The sequence below is a fragment of the Mobula birostris genome, chromosome 8, assembly GCF_030028105.1.
Source record: "Mobula birostris isolate sMobBir1 chromosome 8, sMobBir1.hap1, whole genome shotgun sequence".
Classification (NCBI taxonomy): domain Eukaryota; kingdom Metazoa; phylum Chordata; class Chondrichthyes; order Myliobatiformes; family Myliobatidae; genus Mobula; species Mobula birostris.
The window spans coordinates 35968724-35983503 of record NC_092377.1 but is presented as its reverse complement, the minus strand read 5'-3'; the positions used below and the strand labels follow the sequence as shown (position 1 = coordinate 35983503).

Below are 14780 nucleotides of genomic sequence, written 5' to 3'. Positions count from 1 at the left end.
AAGGGATGCTTGGTCTTTCTACATCAGTTGTTGCACTAGGTAATGCTGTTGTTAAACCTAAGACAACAAGTGTCTGTTAAGTGTATGAGACATTAGTGCCATAACACACAGCTTTTTTTGATAAGCAGTGGGATTTTTGTAAGGATGGATGAGGTTTGAAAAGGTTATTCAAAAATACTGATTATTAAAATTGGAAGAGCTGAGCCTATATACTTATAAGTTTTCGTCTTCTGAAATGGATTGCAATTAAGAAATTTAATATAACAATAAAAAAAATCCATTTGAATGGATATGTCCCTAATTTATTGATGGAGGTTTGAGTGTAGAATCTGTCTTGAGCCAGCAGTACAATGGAGCTTATGGAGGATTGGAGCAAAGTGGATGGTAACTTGCAAGTAGCTTGTGTTTCACAGTGCAGGTATTGCTACTAGATGTACATATGAAGTGATATGAGCTCAGAATCTGGCTGCCATTCATACTGGAAAAAGTGTCAAACATTTTTTTTGCTCTGATACTATAACAGTTTTTTTTGATACTATGACAGTTTGTTTAAAAAAAGAGAGATCAACCACAAAGTTTTGGTTAATATTACATGGAATATTTTGATGACCATCTATAGTGTTGTAGTCTTTGCTGGTACCATTAAGTTTTAAAACCACCTGTGATTTAACTTTTCTTTTCAGACTAAGTTTGAAAAGAGAAGTTATTTAACCTCGGTAATTATACAAGTTCTTTACTTGTTTTTCAATCCATCTGTGTTGTTAGAACTTGTACAGAACAAGCTAGGTTAGTGATGCTTATAGCTGAGAGATCTCTGTTCAAGTCTGCTGTTCAATTCCCACTTCGGAGACCACAGTACAAAAATTATGGCTAATATCCATTGCATTTACAAAGAGGTGCACAGTTTTTGGAAATGCTATTCCTTTTGGATGAGACAATGAACAAATTCCATTTTATTTTCTTAGATGTGCATAATAGATCCCATGACAGCATTTAAACCTTGTGTTCTTTCCAGAGTTGTGCCTGACCTGCTGCGTGTTATCGGCATTTTCTTATACTGCCAGTGTCCTAGCTGATAATTATCTCTCGATTATTTTCAGTCAAAGCAAATTATTAGATCATTACCGCATTGCGGTTTGTGGGATCTTGAGCTCAAATTGGATATTCCAACATTGCAACAATTGTAACTTTAAAATGATCTATTTGCTGTAAAGGAGCTAAATACAGGAGCAGCATCTTCCCCTCTTTTAATGCTGCATTCAGATTTTTCAGGAGAATCTTCATCAAGATCCCTTTAAACATTATTTGAGAAATAGGAAACTGATTTCTTAAGGCTTTTTATTCCAGTTATGCTCCCTACCAAAACTGCCAGCAAGCATCTGGAAGACTTATAAGAATTCATCAAAAATTTTGCAAACACATTGATCAAAACTGTTAATGAAGATTAAGCCTAGAAGTTCAATTCCAACTAACGTTTTATGTGTCTGCTTGCTAACATGATAATAACATGTAAACAAGTATCAATATTTTCAAGGAGTATGCAAGATGCCAACAAATTAGGTTGTTGTGTAATTTTGTTTAAATATAGATACCCTATCATTATTTTACTCATGGTTTGTACTACAATATTTCATTATCATCTGAGTGTTTGGTTTAGTGCCAAGACTGTGCAATGTCTGTACTTGGAGTTTATTAGTTCAAGTTTTTTTTTTAATGAGATCTGATCGTGCGTTGAAAATGACCCGTTGAAACTAGCTTGTATTAAGTGTACTGAGGAATGTTTAATAAAGGTTGTATCTAATGCAAGCTGATATTTGAAATAAAAACAAGAAATACTGGAAAAAAAACTCTAGTTAGGGAGCAGATGTGAAAAGTGAGGAATAGTTAACACTATAAAGATTTGAATCAAGTAGAGGGGAGCGAAGAACACAAGGCGTTAAGAATGGTGAGAAATGAATTGATTCAACAGGTGGTGCATGTCAAATGAGGATGGTAATAAGACAGATCTAAGACCATGACATAAAAAATAGCAGAATCATTACAGGAAGTTTTTGGAGAAAAGGTAAAACTTTTGAAACCTGTACTGAATCCAGAAGTAGGAAAAATGCTGACTCAATTAATTAGTTGATCTTCCTTGAGTGTTCATCAGAGGAATGTAGAATCTGAGATTGCAGAGGGTAAGAGATTAATGTGATAAGTGACTGGCATTAGGTTCATAAATTTCAAAGAAAATAGGTGCACCTCAAAGCAATCATCAAACTCCTAATGTGGTCTCCAGCACTGCAGAGATCTCAAAACTGAACCCTTTGCTACTAAGTCACTGTTTTGGACTGCAAAGAATCAGACCTTCAGCCCACAATGTTGTGCCAAGCCATAAGACCACAAGCTATAGGAGGAGAATAAGGCCATTTGGCCCATCGAGTCTGCTCTGCCATTTCACCATGGCTGATCCAATTTTCCTCTTAGCCTCAATCTCCCTGTTATCCCTTTGTCCTGACCAATCAAGAATCTATAAAACACTGCCTTAAATATACAAAGACTTGGCCTTCACAGTTGCCTGTGGCAAAGAATTCCACAGATTTACATTCTCTGACTAAAGAAATTCCTCCTCACCTCCATTCTAAAAGAACTCCCCTCTATTCTGAGGCTGTGACATCTGGTCTTAGACTCTCCCACCATAGGAAACCTCCACTCTATCAAGGCCTTTCACCATTCAATAGGTTTCAGTGAGGTCACCCCTCATTCTTCTGAATTCTAGTGAATACAGGCCCAGAGCCATCAAACACTCTTCATATGACAAGCCATTCAATCCTGCAATCATTTTCGTGAAACTCCTTTGAACCCTATCCATTTTCAGCACATTCTTTCTAAGATGAGGTCCAAATCTGCTCACAGTACTCCATGAGTCCTCACTAGTGCTTTATAAAGTCTCAACATTACATCCTTGCTTTTGTATTCTTGTCCTCTTGAAATGAATGCTAACTTTGCATTTGCCTTCCTAACCACAGACCAGACATCCCACCTCTCCCGGAAATTCCAGGAGTCTCCCGCATATTAATACTGGCTCCTTGATACCTGCAAATTATATATAATATCCCGGAAATCAATTTTTTAAGAGCAAGAGAGAGAGCAAAAGAGAGCATGAGAGACAGCGAGAGAGAGAGCGTGAGAGCGAGCATGCGAGCGAGAGAGAGAGAGAGAGAGAGAGAGAGAGAGAGAGAGAGAGAGAGAGAGTGCCATGGCAGAGTGTTCCAAAAAAAGAAAATATAAAACGTATGTCACCCCAGACTACCCTAAGGTGTACCCCTGCCTAATGGAGGTCAAAAATAATGGCAGTGTTGCTCGCTCCATTTGCAACAGTGACTTTTCTATTGCCCATGGTGGGTTAAGACTGTAAAAGACATGTTGAGGTGAGTTTAACAGGTGTCATTCATTCATTAGCATAGCTTAAACTAGCTGGCTGGCTGCTAAGGAGCTACTCTATTGCAGACATCCCACCTCTCCTGGAAGTTCTGGGAGTCTCCTGCAAATTGATGGTACTACCTCCCTGAAATGAGTTTTTGCAGGGTGGGATGTCTGCCACAGACTCAGCCTTAAAATTAAGCTTTAGGGAATCCTGCATAAGGTCTCCCAAGTCCGAAAGCACCTCAGATTTTATTATTTTTTATTTAGAAAATAATCAACCCTTTCATTTCTTCTACCAAAGTGCATGACCATGCAATTCCCAATGCTGTATTCCATCTGCCATTTCTTTGCCTATTCTCCGAATCTGTCTGGGTACTTCTGCAGCCTCTCTATTTCTCAAAACTACCTGCCCCTCCACCTATCTTCATATCGTCTGCCAACTTTGCAACAAAGCCATCAATTCCATCATCGACATCATTGACATAAAATGTAGGAAGAATTGGTCCCAACACAGACCCTGTGGAATGCCAGTAGTCACTGGCAGCCAGCCAGAAAAGGCTCCCTTTATTCCCATTCTTTGCATCCTGCCGATCAGCCACTGCTTTATCCATGCTAGCATGTTTTCCTGTAATACCACTCAAGGAAGATCAACTAATTAATTGAGTCAGCACTTTTCCTACTTTGGATTCAATACAGATTTCCTGTAATTCCTGCTTGTTAAGCAGCCTTATGTGCAGCACCTTGTCAAAGGCCATCTGAAACTCCAAGTACACAATATCAACCGATTCTCCTTTGTCTATCCTTGATATTTCTTCAAACCAAATAAATTAGTAATCAAATGGCCAACTAAACTAATCACTTATGCCTACACAATGACCATATCTTTCTATTTTCCTTATATTCACGTGCCAATTCACTATAAATGTCTCTTAAAAGTTCCTAATATATCTGCCTCTACCATCCACCTCGGGCAGAAACTTCCAGCCACCCACCACACTCTGTGTCTGTAATATATATAACTTGCATCTTCATTGTCTCCTTTAAAATTACCTGCTTTAACTTAAATGCGTGCCCTCTGGTATTAGATGTTTCACCGTTGGAAGCAGGCAAAGATGAAGTGAACCCTATCCTGATGGTTCTCAGAAGAGAAAGGATGGGAGCAGTTGTACAGGAGGTGAAATAGACATGGACAAGCGGTACAGTGGAGAAGGATCCTTGACTGAGCTGAAAAGGAAGACTTAATTAGATACATTGGAAGAGTCGTTGTCATGTGGATGTGACTGTGAATATACCTAAGATCAACAAACATTACCACAGCCAGTAATATAAATTTGGAGGAATCAAAGAAAAAATGGCTCTTTTTGAAGAAAAACTAGAAACAGAAAATTGCTTTGATATGTACATTTATTTTTCTTCTGTAGATGGTGCCTCGCCTGCTGAGTGTCTGTACCCTTTCCTATTTTTATTTCAGATTTACAGTATCTGCAGTTTCTATTTTTAATCTGAGAACCCGTTCAGTCAACAGAGGAAAGTGGTGGTATTGAATGAAGGCAATTTAAATGTCAAATCAAGGAAGAATCAGATGGCTCTTTGGTTGAATTGAATTGACTGTATTTCTTACATCCTTCACAGACACGAGAAATAAAAAGCATTACGTTACGTTTCCATCTAAATGTGCAATGTACAATCATAGCAATTTTTAATAAATAGAACAGTCATTGTAATATAGAGTACACTCAAATCAGCGTGAGTTAATCAGTCTGATGGCCTGGTGGAAGAAGCTGTCCCAGAGCCTGTTGGTCCTGGCTTTTATGCTGCGGTACTGTTTCCCGGATGGTAGCAGCTGGAACAGTTTGTGGTTGGGGTGACTCAGGTCCCCAATGATCCTTTGGGTCTTTTTTACACACCTGTCCTTGTAAATGCCTGAATCATGGGAAGTTCACATCTACAGATGCACTGGGCTGTCTGCATCACTCTCTGCAGAGTCCTGTAATTAAGGGAGGTACAGTTCCCATTACCAGGTAGTGATGCAGCCAGACAGGATGCTCTCAATTGTGCCCCTGCAGAAAGTTCTTTGGATTTGGGAGCCCACACCAAACTTCCTCAACTGTCCACCCTGGTAAAAGAAAGAACCTAAAGAGTAATTGAGATTCGCAATGATGTAGTTAAACCTGGAGTTTGTTTTACAACTAAGTTTGAATTTGTAATTTTTCTTATTCAGTATAACATGTCACCAGCATGACAATTTGTAGCTGAAAGGATAAGGTTCTTTTTCAGAAATGTTATCATCATTTAGCATCAACATCTTTCCAGTACATATTCTCTCATCTTTTTCAGACATATTGAATGATGCTGTCTTTGATGAGGACCACGATGAAGTAGTTATTGTGAAGGGTATCGAAATGTTTTCACTTTGTGAACATCATTTAGTTCCATTTTTTGGCAAGGTCAGTATACAGTTTAAAAAATCTACAATCAGTGAATATGGTCCTCAATATACTGGTAAAAGCACAAGGCAAAGGCATTTGGAGCATCATTAGCTTTTGGAATTATTCACAGTTCCTTCATTTTGTAACCTTTTGCAAATATTAATAAATATATCAATATAGTTGATATGCATTCTCTTTACACTGTTGTTTCTGCTGGGGAATTCATTTAATATCCCAAGAATTTTGCTTAACAAAAATCAGTTATTTTACTGAATTGATTTTTTTTATTTGTAAGGTAACTTTCTGGTCAACTAGTGAAAATAATCTTAACTTTTATCAAAGTTTTGGCAATTTTGAATCCTTTAATCTTCGGCTTTCATGGAAAAGCTTCCTATCTTTATGGGGTAGAATGTATCCTTGTGTATCTATACTCTGTGAAACCATACCATGGACCAGAACTCCGTCCCAAAGTATGGTGATGAAATGAAACAAAACTATTCTGATTTCAGCTCTGTGCATATTTTCTCTTAGTAGAATTATATTCTTACCCCAAAAATTGCTTGAATTCCTGTACAATATGAAGAAGACAAACTGATGGTTAAATACCTCTGAAGCATAAAACTTTAAATAAAATCAGAGTTTAATAAACGTCTCTAAAGAACAACCCAGTCATGAAAAAATACCTTGAGCCATCAAACCTCAATAACTTGTGAATATGTTTATTCTCTCCAACATCACAATTGCCTGTACAGTGGGTGATCTGAAATATTTCTATGTAAACAAGAATCAAATATAACATGCCATGGATCTATTACTTAACTGGTTGAATCAAGAATTATTGAATTGGAATGCTGCTCACTTCCAATTGTTACATATCCTTCCTGTTCTAAGTATTTCCAGAATTATCTATTTTAATTAATGTTTGATCATCAGTAGTATTTTGCATTTTTATGTGCTTGCGTAATGAGACCATAAAACATAGGAGCAGAATTAGGCCATTTGACCCACCAAGTCTGTTCCGCCATTCAATCATGGCTGATCCATTTTTCTCCTCCTCACCCCCACTCCCTGGCCTTCTCCCCGTAGTCTTTGATGCCGTTGTCTGTATCCTCACCAATTACTAGTCACAGTAATATTTTGCCTTTTCATGCAGTTTTGTCATTTTGTATCACTCTTTTAGCCAATGGAAAAGCTTTTTTCAGCCTTGCTACAGCAAGAATATAATACCATTTTAAATTAATTGAGGGCAAAGCAATGTGCAGCTCTTTTTCCTATTCTTATTTATTTCTCACTTGCAGGTACACATAGGTTACCTACCAAATAAAAAGGTGGTTGGACTAAGCAAACTAGCAAGGTAAGTAAACTGTAAATCAAATTTCTCACATTAAGTTTAAGCTTTTCATTACATTAGTTTATTCACAACTATCCTTTTTGCATAAGAAAATTATGTAAAATCTAACAGGAGGTTTGAAATAATGTGTATGACAGAACACCAAATTACAAATGCAGTACAAGGCAAATGCATAGTGATTGAAACTTGAGACCTTATATCATTACAGAGGCCTCTACATTCACCAGTGTTTGAGGTGATTCCTCTGGCAATGTAAAGATAAACCCTGTACTTTATTGCTTTGTTTCTTTCTCTGCTTGACTTGCTCCAATCTGCTATGAATTTGGCACTTCAACAATTGATAGCTTTTTGAATATTAAAAAAAAATTGAAGGACAACCGATTAATGAAGGAAAGTGGTGCTAAGTTTTTAAAATCTGCCATTTTGCTCTCCAAGGGTGAAGCATTCGTAAGAGGTCAGGTGACTTTCTGGTTTAGTTTTTCTTGTTCTCCATTGTCTGGATTTGCATCAATATTAGAAAAATGCTGAATCTTGTTAAATGAGGTTAAATGGGATTTGGCTCATGGGGAAGAGTGATCCATATTATGTATTAAGATTATGGAAACAAACTATATGATTAGACATTACTCTCTGAACCAAGAACTGTGTTGGAACAAAGTAAAGTAATTGGTCATTTTCCCCTGCCATTTCTGCAGCAAACTAACTGACATAAAGGATGAAATTAGGTAAAGTTAAGAGGATCAGCTACTTCCACTCTTTGCACATGCCCAATCCCTGACAGTAGTTTGGTTTAGACCATAAGACAGCAGCAAAATTGGGCCATTCAAAAAAATTCCTCCTTGCCACTGTTCTGAATTTTGAGGCTGTGCCCTGCAGTTCTGGATACCCCCACCAGAGGAAACATCCTCTCCACATCCACCCTATCTAGTCCTTCTAAGGTAAAATCTTATGGCGTTACAGGAAAGATACTGCATAGATAATGGAATGGCTGACAGGCAGGAGGCATCGAGTGGGAATAAAAGGTGCCTTTTCTGGTTGTCTGCCAGTAACTAGTGGTATTCCTCAGGGGTCAGTATTGAGACCACTACTTATCACATTGTTTGCCAGTGTCTTAGATAAGGAATTGATGGCTTTGTGGCAAAGTTTGCAGATGATACGAAGATTGGTAGAGGGGTAGGTAGTGCTGAGGAAGCAATGTGATTTCAGCAGGACTTGGACCAATTGGAAGAATAGGCAAAAAAAGAAGCAAATGGCATACAGTGTTGGGAAATGTATGATAATGCATTTTGGTAAAAGAAACAATAGTGCAGACTATTATCTAAATGGGGAGAAGGTTCAACCATCAGAGGTGCAGAGGGAGTTGGGAGTCCTTGTACATGACTCCCAGAAGGTTAATTTACAGGTTGAATCTGTGGTAAGGAAGGCAAATGCAATGCTGACATTTATGTCAAGGGAAATAGAATATAAAAGCAAGGACATAATGCTGAGCCTTTGTAAGATACCAGTCACGCCACACTTGGAGTATTGTCAGCAGTTTTGGGTCCCATATCTCACAAGGATGTGTTGTCATTGGAGAGAGTCTGGAGGAGGTTCACAAGGATGTTTCTGGGAATGATGGGGTTAACATATGAGGAGTGTTTAGCAGCTTTAGGTCTGTACTCACTGGAATTTAGCAGAATGCAGGGGGATCTCATTGAAACCTACTGAATGTTGAAAGAACTAGATAATATGGATGTGGAGAGGATGTTTTCTATGGTGGGGGTATCCAGGATTAGAGGGCACAGCCTCAAAATTGAGGGCCAACCCTTTAGAAAAGAGGTAAGGAAGATTTTTTTTAGCCAGAGAGTAGTAAATCTGTGGAATGCTCTGCCCCAGAGGCCAAGTCCATAAATATATTTAAGGCCGAAGTTGATAGTTTCTTGACCAGTCAGGGCATCCAAGGATATAACAAGAAGGCAGGTGTATGGGGTTGAGTGGGATCCAGGATCAGCCATGATAGAATGGCAGAGCAGACCTCATGGGCTGAATAGCCTAATTCTACTCCAATATTTATGGTCTTATAAAGTACCTATTAAGTTCATCTGATATGTCTTTGTCCTCTATTACTGCCTCATCAGCATCATTTTCCAGTGGTCCATTATCAACTCTCACCTCCCTTTTACTCTTTATATAACTGAAAAAAACCTTTGGTGTCCTGTTTGATATTATTGGCTAGTCTGCCCTGTTATTTCATCTTTTCCCATCTTATAGCTTTTTTTTTTTGCTGCCTCTTGTTGGATTTTAAAGCTTCCCAGTCATTCAACTTCCCACTAACTTTTGCTACCTTATATGCCCTTTCCTTGGCTTTTATGCAGTCCTTAACTTCCTTTGTCAGCCACTGTTGCCTACTCCTGCCATTTGAGAACTTCTTCCTCTGTGGGACATATCTATCCTGCTCCTTGTGAACTATTCCCAGATACTTCAGCCATCTGTGCTCTGTCATCATCCCTGCCAGCATCCTCCTCCAATCCACCTGGGCAAGCTCCTCTCTCATGCCACTGTAATTCCCTTTATTCCATTGCGATACTGATACATGTGAGTTGTGCTTCTCCCTCTCAAACTGCAGTATAAATTCAATCATATTATGATTACTGCCTCCTAAGGGTTCCTTTACGTTATGCTGCCTAGTAAGGTCTGGGCTATTACACAACACCCAATCTAAGATAGCCTTTCCCTGAGTAGGCTCAAGCACGAGCTGCTCTAAAAAGCCATCTCGTACACATTCAACAAATTTCTTCATTTATAGGAGCTTGGAGCTTTTCTGTTTAGGTGACAAGTGATCATCACAAATGTTTCGACTTTAGCATTTTAGATGAAGATTTTTAATGTTGCAGTGATGAAGAAAGAGTTGTGTTTCAGTGTTAATTCTGTTCATTGCATTTCACCTTCATTTCCTGTTGTCTTGTTAACCTGAAATGATTAGTAAATGAAATTTAGTGAGAGTGCCTTTAGGTGTCTTATCAATTAGCAAATAACATTGAGGTAGGAGAAAAATGAGGTAATTTAGAGCTGAATTGAATATGTGTCCATTCAATAAAAAGACGTTTCTAATATTCTCTCTTGAGTCTCTCATTGGGAGTTCATAGCAATTTAGAACTCAAATCCAAAAGGTTATGTAGCATATGAAAGCTTGCTCTTTTTAATTATCCAGGTGAAATTGATAGCAGATGGCAAATCATCTGGCAAATTTGGAAGTGACCTGAATAGAAATGATTTGCTTATTTTTCTGGAGCACAAGATATTGCACTGTTACTGTACAAATATATGCAGCCAGATGCCAGTGGCTAACCTCAAGCCAACTTGGAATGTCTCTGTGCCTGAAGAGAGCTGAATTTTATATTCATTGTTTCTCTGCACAAGAACATTTAACTAAAAGCTATCAAATCTACAGGACCTTCTGAGCCTTGCAATTCAGTCTTACTGATCATTAGGCAGCAATTCTAAATGTATCCAAGGTGTCAAATAATTATTCTCACAATCAATTACTAATGCTCCCTCATTAATAATTTTGTAATATTTCAATATGAGGAATGATTCAATTCTATTTGAATTTTCCTTTTTCACCTTTTGAGTCAATTGTAAGCTCCACCAATTTTCACCTAGAACATATTCTAGATTTGCACAGGAAACCTGTGTATGCATTCTCAGGTTCAGGTGGACAAACTGATATGGTTTCTCAGTGCTGCAGGACTATTTGAATTGATTTTTGGCTTGCAACGTTTTGAGGAAGCATATAAACAAATTGTCAAAAATAAGTGTCTGCATGGAATTCTTAAATTAGGTCATTGATGAACATTGAACATTGCATAGTACAGGCCTTTCAGCCATTGATGTGGTGCTGACCTTTAAATCTACTCTAACATCAAGCTACTCACATCAAAGTTGCTGGTGAACGCAGCAGGCCAGGCAGCATCTGTAGGAAGAGGTGCAGTCGACGTTTCAGGCCGAGACCCTTCGTCAGGACTAACTGAAGGAAGAGCTAGTAAGAGATTTGAAAGTAGGATGGGGAGGGGGAGATCCAAAATGATAGGAGAAGACAGGAGGGGGAGGGATGGAGCCAAGAGCTGGACAGGTGATTGGCAAAAGGGGATACGAGAGGATCATGGGACAGGAGGTCCGGGAAGAAAGACAAGGAGGTGGGGGGGGGACCCAGAGGATGGGCAAGAGGTACATTCAGAGGGACAGAGGGAGAAAAAGTAGAGTGAGAGAAAGAATGTGTGCATAAAGATAAGTAACAGATGGGGTACAAGGGGGAGGTGGGGCCTAGAGGAAGTTAGAGAAGTCGATGTTCATGCCATCAGGTTGGAGGCTACCCAGACGGAATATAAGGTGTTGTTCCTCCAACCTGAGTGTGACTTCATCTTTACAGTAGAGGAGGCCTCCTCTATTCCGTCTGGGTAGCCTCCAACCTGATGGCATGAACATCGACTTCTCTAACTTCCGCTAAGGCCCCACCTCCCCCTCGTACCCCATCTGTTACTTATTTTATGCACACATTCTTTCTCTCACTCTCCTTTTTCTCCCTCTGTCCCTCTGAATGTACCTGTTGCCCATCCTCTGGGTCCCCCCCCTTGTCTTTCTTCCCGGACCTCCTGTCCCATGATCCTCTCGTATCCCCTTTTGCCTATCACCTGTCCAGCTCTTGGCTCTATCCCTCCCCCTCCTGTCTTCTCCTATCATTTTGGATCTCCCCCTCCCCCCTCCAACTTTCAAATCCCTTACTCACTCTTCCTTCAGTTAGTCCTGACGAAGGGTCTCAGCCTGAAACGTCCACTGCACCTCTTCCTACAGATGCTGCCTGGCCTGCTGCGTTCACCAGCAACTTTGATGTGTGTTGCTTGAATTTCCAGCATCTGCAGAATTCCTGTTGCTAACATCAAGCTAATGCTTTCCTTTGATTTAGCTCTATCATCCATGAGCCTATTTAGGAGTTTCTTAAATGCCCCTAACATATCTGCCTCTACCACCGGCACTGGCAGCACATTCCATGCACTCATCACTCTCTTTAAAAATGATTTTTGATACATTGTACTGTAAATGTTGTTATAATAGAACATGGGCAAGTACAACACAAACATGCTCTTCAACCTGTGATAGCTATGCCAACCACAATACCAATTGATTAATCCCGTCTGCCTGCACATGGTCTCAATCCCTCCATTCCCTGACTGTTCATGTGCCCCTTTAGATGCCTCTCAAATACAGTTGTCACAATTACTTCAACAGCTTCCCCTGGCAGTGTATTCCAGGAACCTACCATTGTGTCTTTTAGAAACTTGACTCAAATATTCTTTAAATTTTCCCCTGAGCTTAAAGCTATGTCATCTAACATTTGACATTTCCATCCTGTCTATTTCCAGTCTGACCATCTACCCATCCATGCCTCTCATATCCTGGGCCCAACATATTGATGCAATCATGTTGATTAGTACCAAGAGGATGATTGTGTTGAACACTGAGCTGTAACTGCAGCCTGATGTAGATATTACTGTTGTCCAGGTGGCTAAAGGATGAGATTGCATCTGCTGTAGATCTATTGTGGTAGTAGGCAAATTTCAGCGGGTTCGGGTCCTTGTTTAGGCGGGAGTTAATTCTGGCTATGACCAGCCTCTCAAATCATTTCATCATAGTAGATGTGAGTGCAACTGGTTGATGTTCATTGAGAGAGCTGACCATGCTCTTCTTGACAACTGGTAGGGCTGATGTCTTATTGAAGCAGATGAGAACCTCTGATTGCATTAGAGAGAGATTGAAGATGAAAAACCTGTTTTAATATTGCAAGTTTTAAAATAAACATTTATTTTAATTTTTACAACTATACAGTTTTTATCAGTGAACCCTCTGAAATATGGCCTCCGAGGTTTGGTTATTTTACATTTGCACTTAGTATTATTAATACTAATAATCCACAATGCCAGAATGTAACAAGAGGATACTTGTTTTTTTCTTAACAGAATTGTTGAAATCTACAGTAGAAGACTTCAAGGTACCATCAGTTCACTTTCTTTGTTTCCTCAATGTGCTTTTACTAATTATCATAAATTATTGCCTTTAATTCCTTCTCAAGTCCATGACATAACATATCAATATAATTTCAGTTTAAATTGCCAGGAGTCATACCCAATTTGCAACATTTGGGTTGGGGAGAGGGGAACTTTTTAAATTTTTGACATGAGTCAACAATCATTTATCTAGTACACATCCCTTCCTGATGGTTTCACATATTCATTTGGTAATGCCAGGTATACTAGCCAATTAGGAACAGATGTGTTGACAATTCAAGAATTTAGCTTGAATATCCTAACAAATCTAATTTGTTAACAAATTTTCACATGCATTCTCTGTCTTTCTATTCCCTTCTTCCAAATAGTATACATCAAAACTTTCCTTAAATACAATATTTACAAGTTGCTATGATTATGACATACTTATGCATAGTGAACCAGAGAAAATTTTCCTTCTGATCTCTGGTCATACATATGATTTAAATGTATAAATGCCTTTATGACAGACTTTTAGATTAATTTTGATGTGTTTTCAACATCCAGCTCAAATCTTCCCTTGCATTAGTAGTTCTAAATGAGTTAACTCATTCTTTAGCTATTCAACATGTATAAATCTCTTTATTAATGATAAAAAAAATCGTTACTTGGAGGTGAGCACTGACAACTTTTCCTACATTTGTTCATTGCAGTTCAAGAACGGTTGACCAAGCAAATTGCTGTAGCCATCACCGAGGCTTTGAAACCAGCTGGAGTAGCTGTTGTGATAGAAGCCACGTAAGCACACCCTTAATTAAGGCACATATATCGTTGTATGGTGACCCTGCTTTTATGAGGTGCCAGAGTTGTATACTGAAAAAGTAAATTATTTTGATGTTTGTAAAATTATATCAAATAGCTTAGAAGTGTTGAATGCATTTTGTAGAGCCATGCATCTGTTTTCTATTTGCATTGTAATCTGTGCTGCACGTTTATTATGGTAATACACAATGTTGAAGGTCAAATTGCTGGAGGAACTGAGAAAGCTTACTGGGAAAGCTTCGGTGACTAGAATTGATAATGTTCAGAAGTATTATAATAAAATTAAGAAGATTAATGATTTAATACCATTAATTAGAAGCTTCCTGGTACAAGAAGAGCAAAATGTCTTGCAAGTGCAGTCTTATTTGGAAGATTTGAAAAATCTTTGTGAAGATGTTGCTCAGCAACGTAACTTGTTGTTGCCTTTAATCCTATCTCAGAGCAAGATAAACAAACCAAAAGCTTTGCAAATATTGACACTCCTATTAATACAGTTCTTTGACTTTTGGAACAGTATTATTGGATTGATCAGAGGGCATGTCATACAAGGATAACAACCCAGGTAGCAAGCAGCGACATTGGTTTTAGAATTGCCGCTGCACTCTGTCAACAAAAGGTTTCAACAGACATACCAAATGAACATCAGCATCCCAGACGACCATAAGACATAGGAGCAGAATTAGATTACTTGGCTCATTGAGTCTGCTCTGCCATTTCATCATGGCTGAACTATTTCCCTCTCTGACCCAGTTT

The 14780-nt window shown here is 38.7% G+C and overlaps 1 protein-coding gene across 1 annotated transcript in view; it reads left to right on the top strand.

Moving 5' to 3' along the window:
• Positions 1-14780, top strand: part of gch2 (GTP cyclohydrolase 2) — a 45873-nt gene that overhangs the window by 19630 nt on the left and 11463 nt on the right. The window contains exons 2-5 of the mRNA XM_072267047.1: positions 5743-5852; positions 7133-7188; positions 13179-13210; positions 13919-14003. Coding sequence (XP_072123148.1) covers positions 5743-5852; positions 7133-7188; positions 13179-13210; positions 13919-14003 — 283 coding nt within the window. The remainder of the gene's footprint in view (positions 1-5742; positions 5853-7132; positions 7189-13178; positions 13211-13918; positions 14004-14780) is intronic.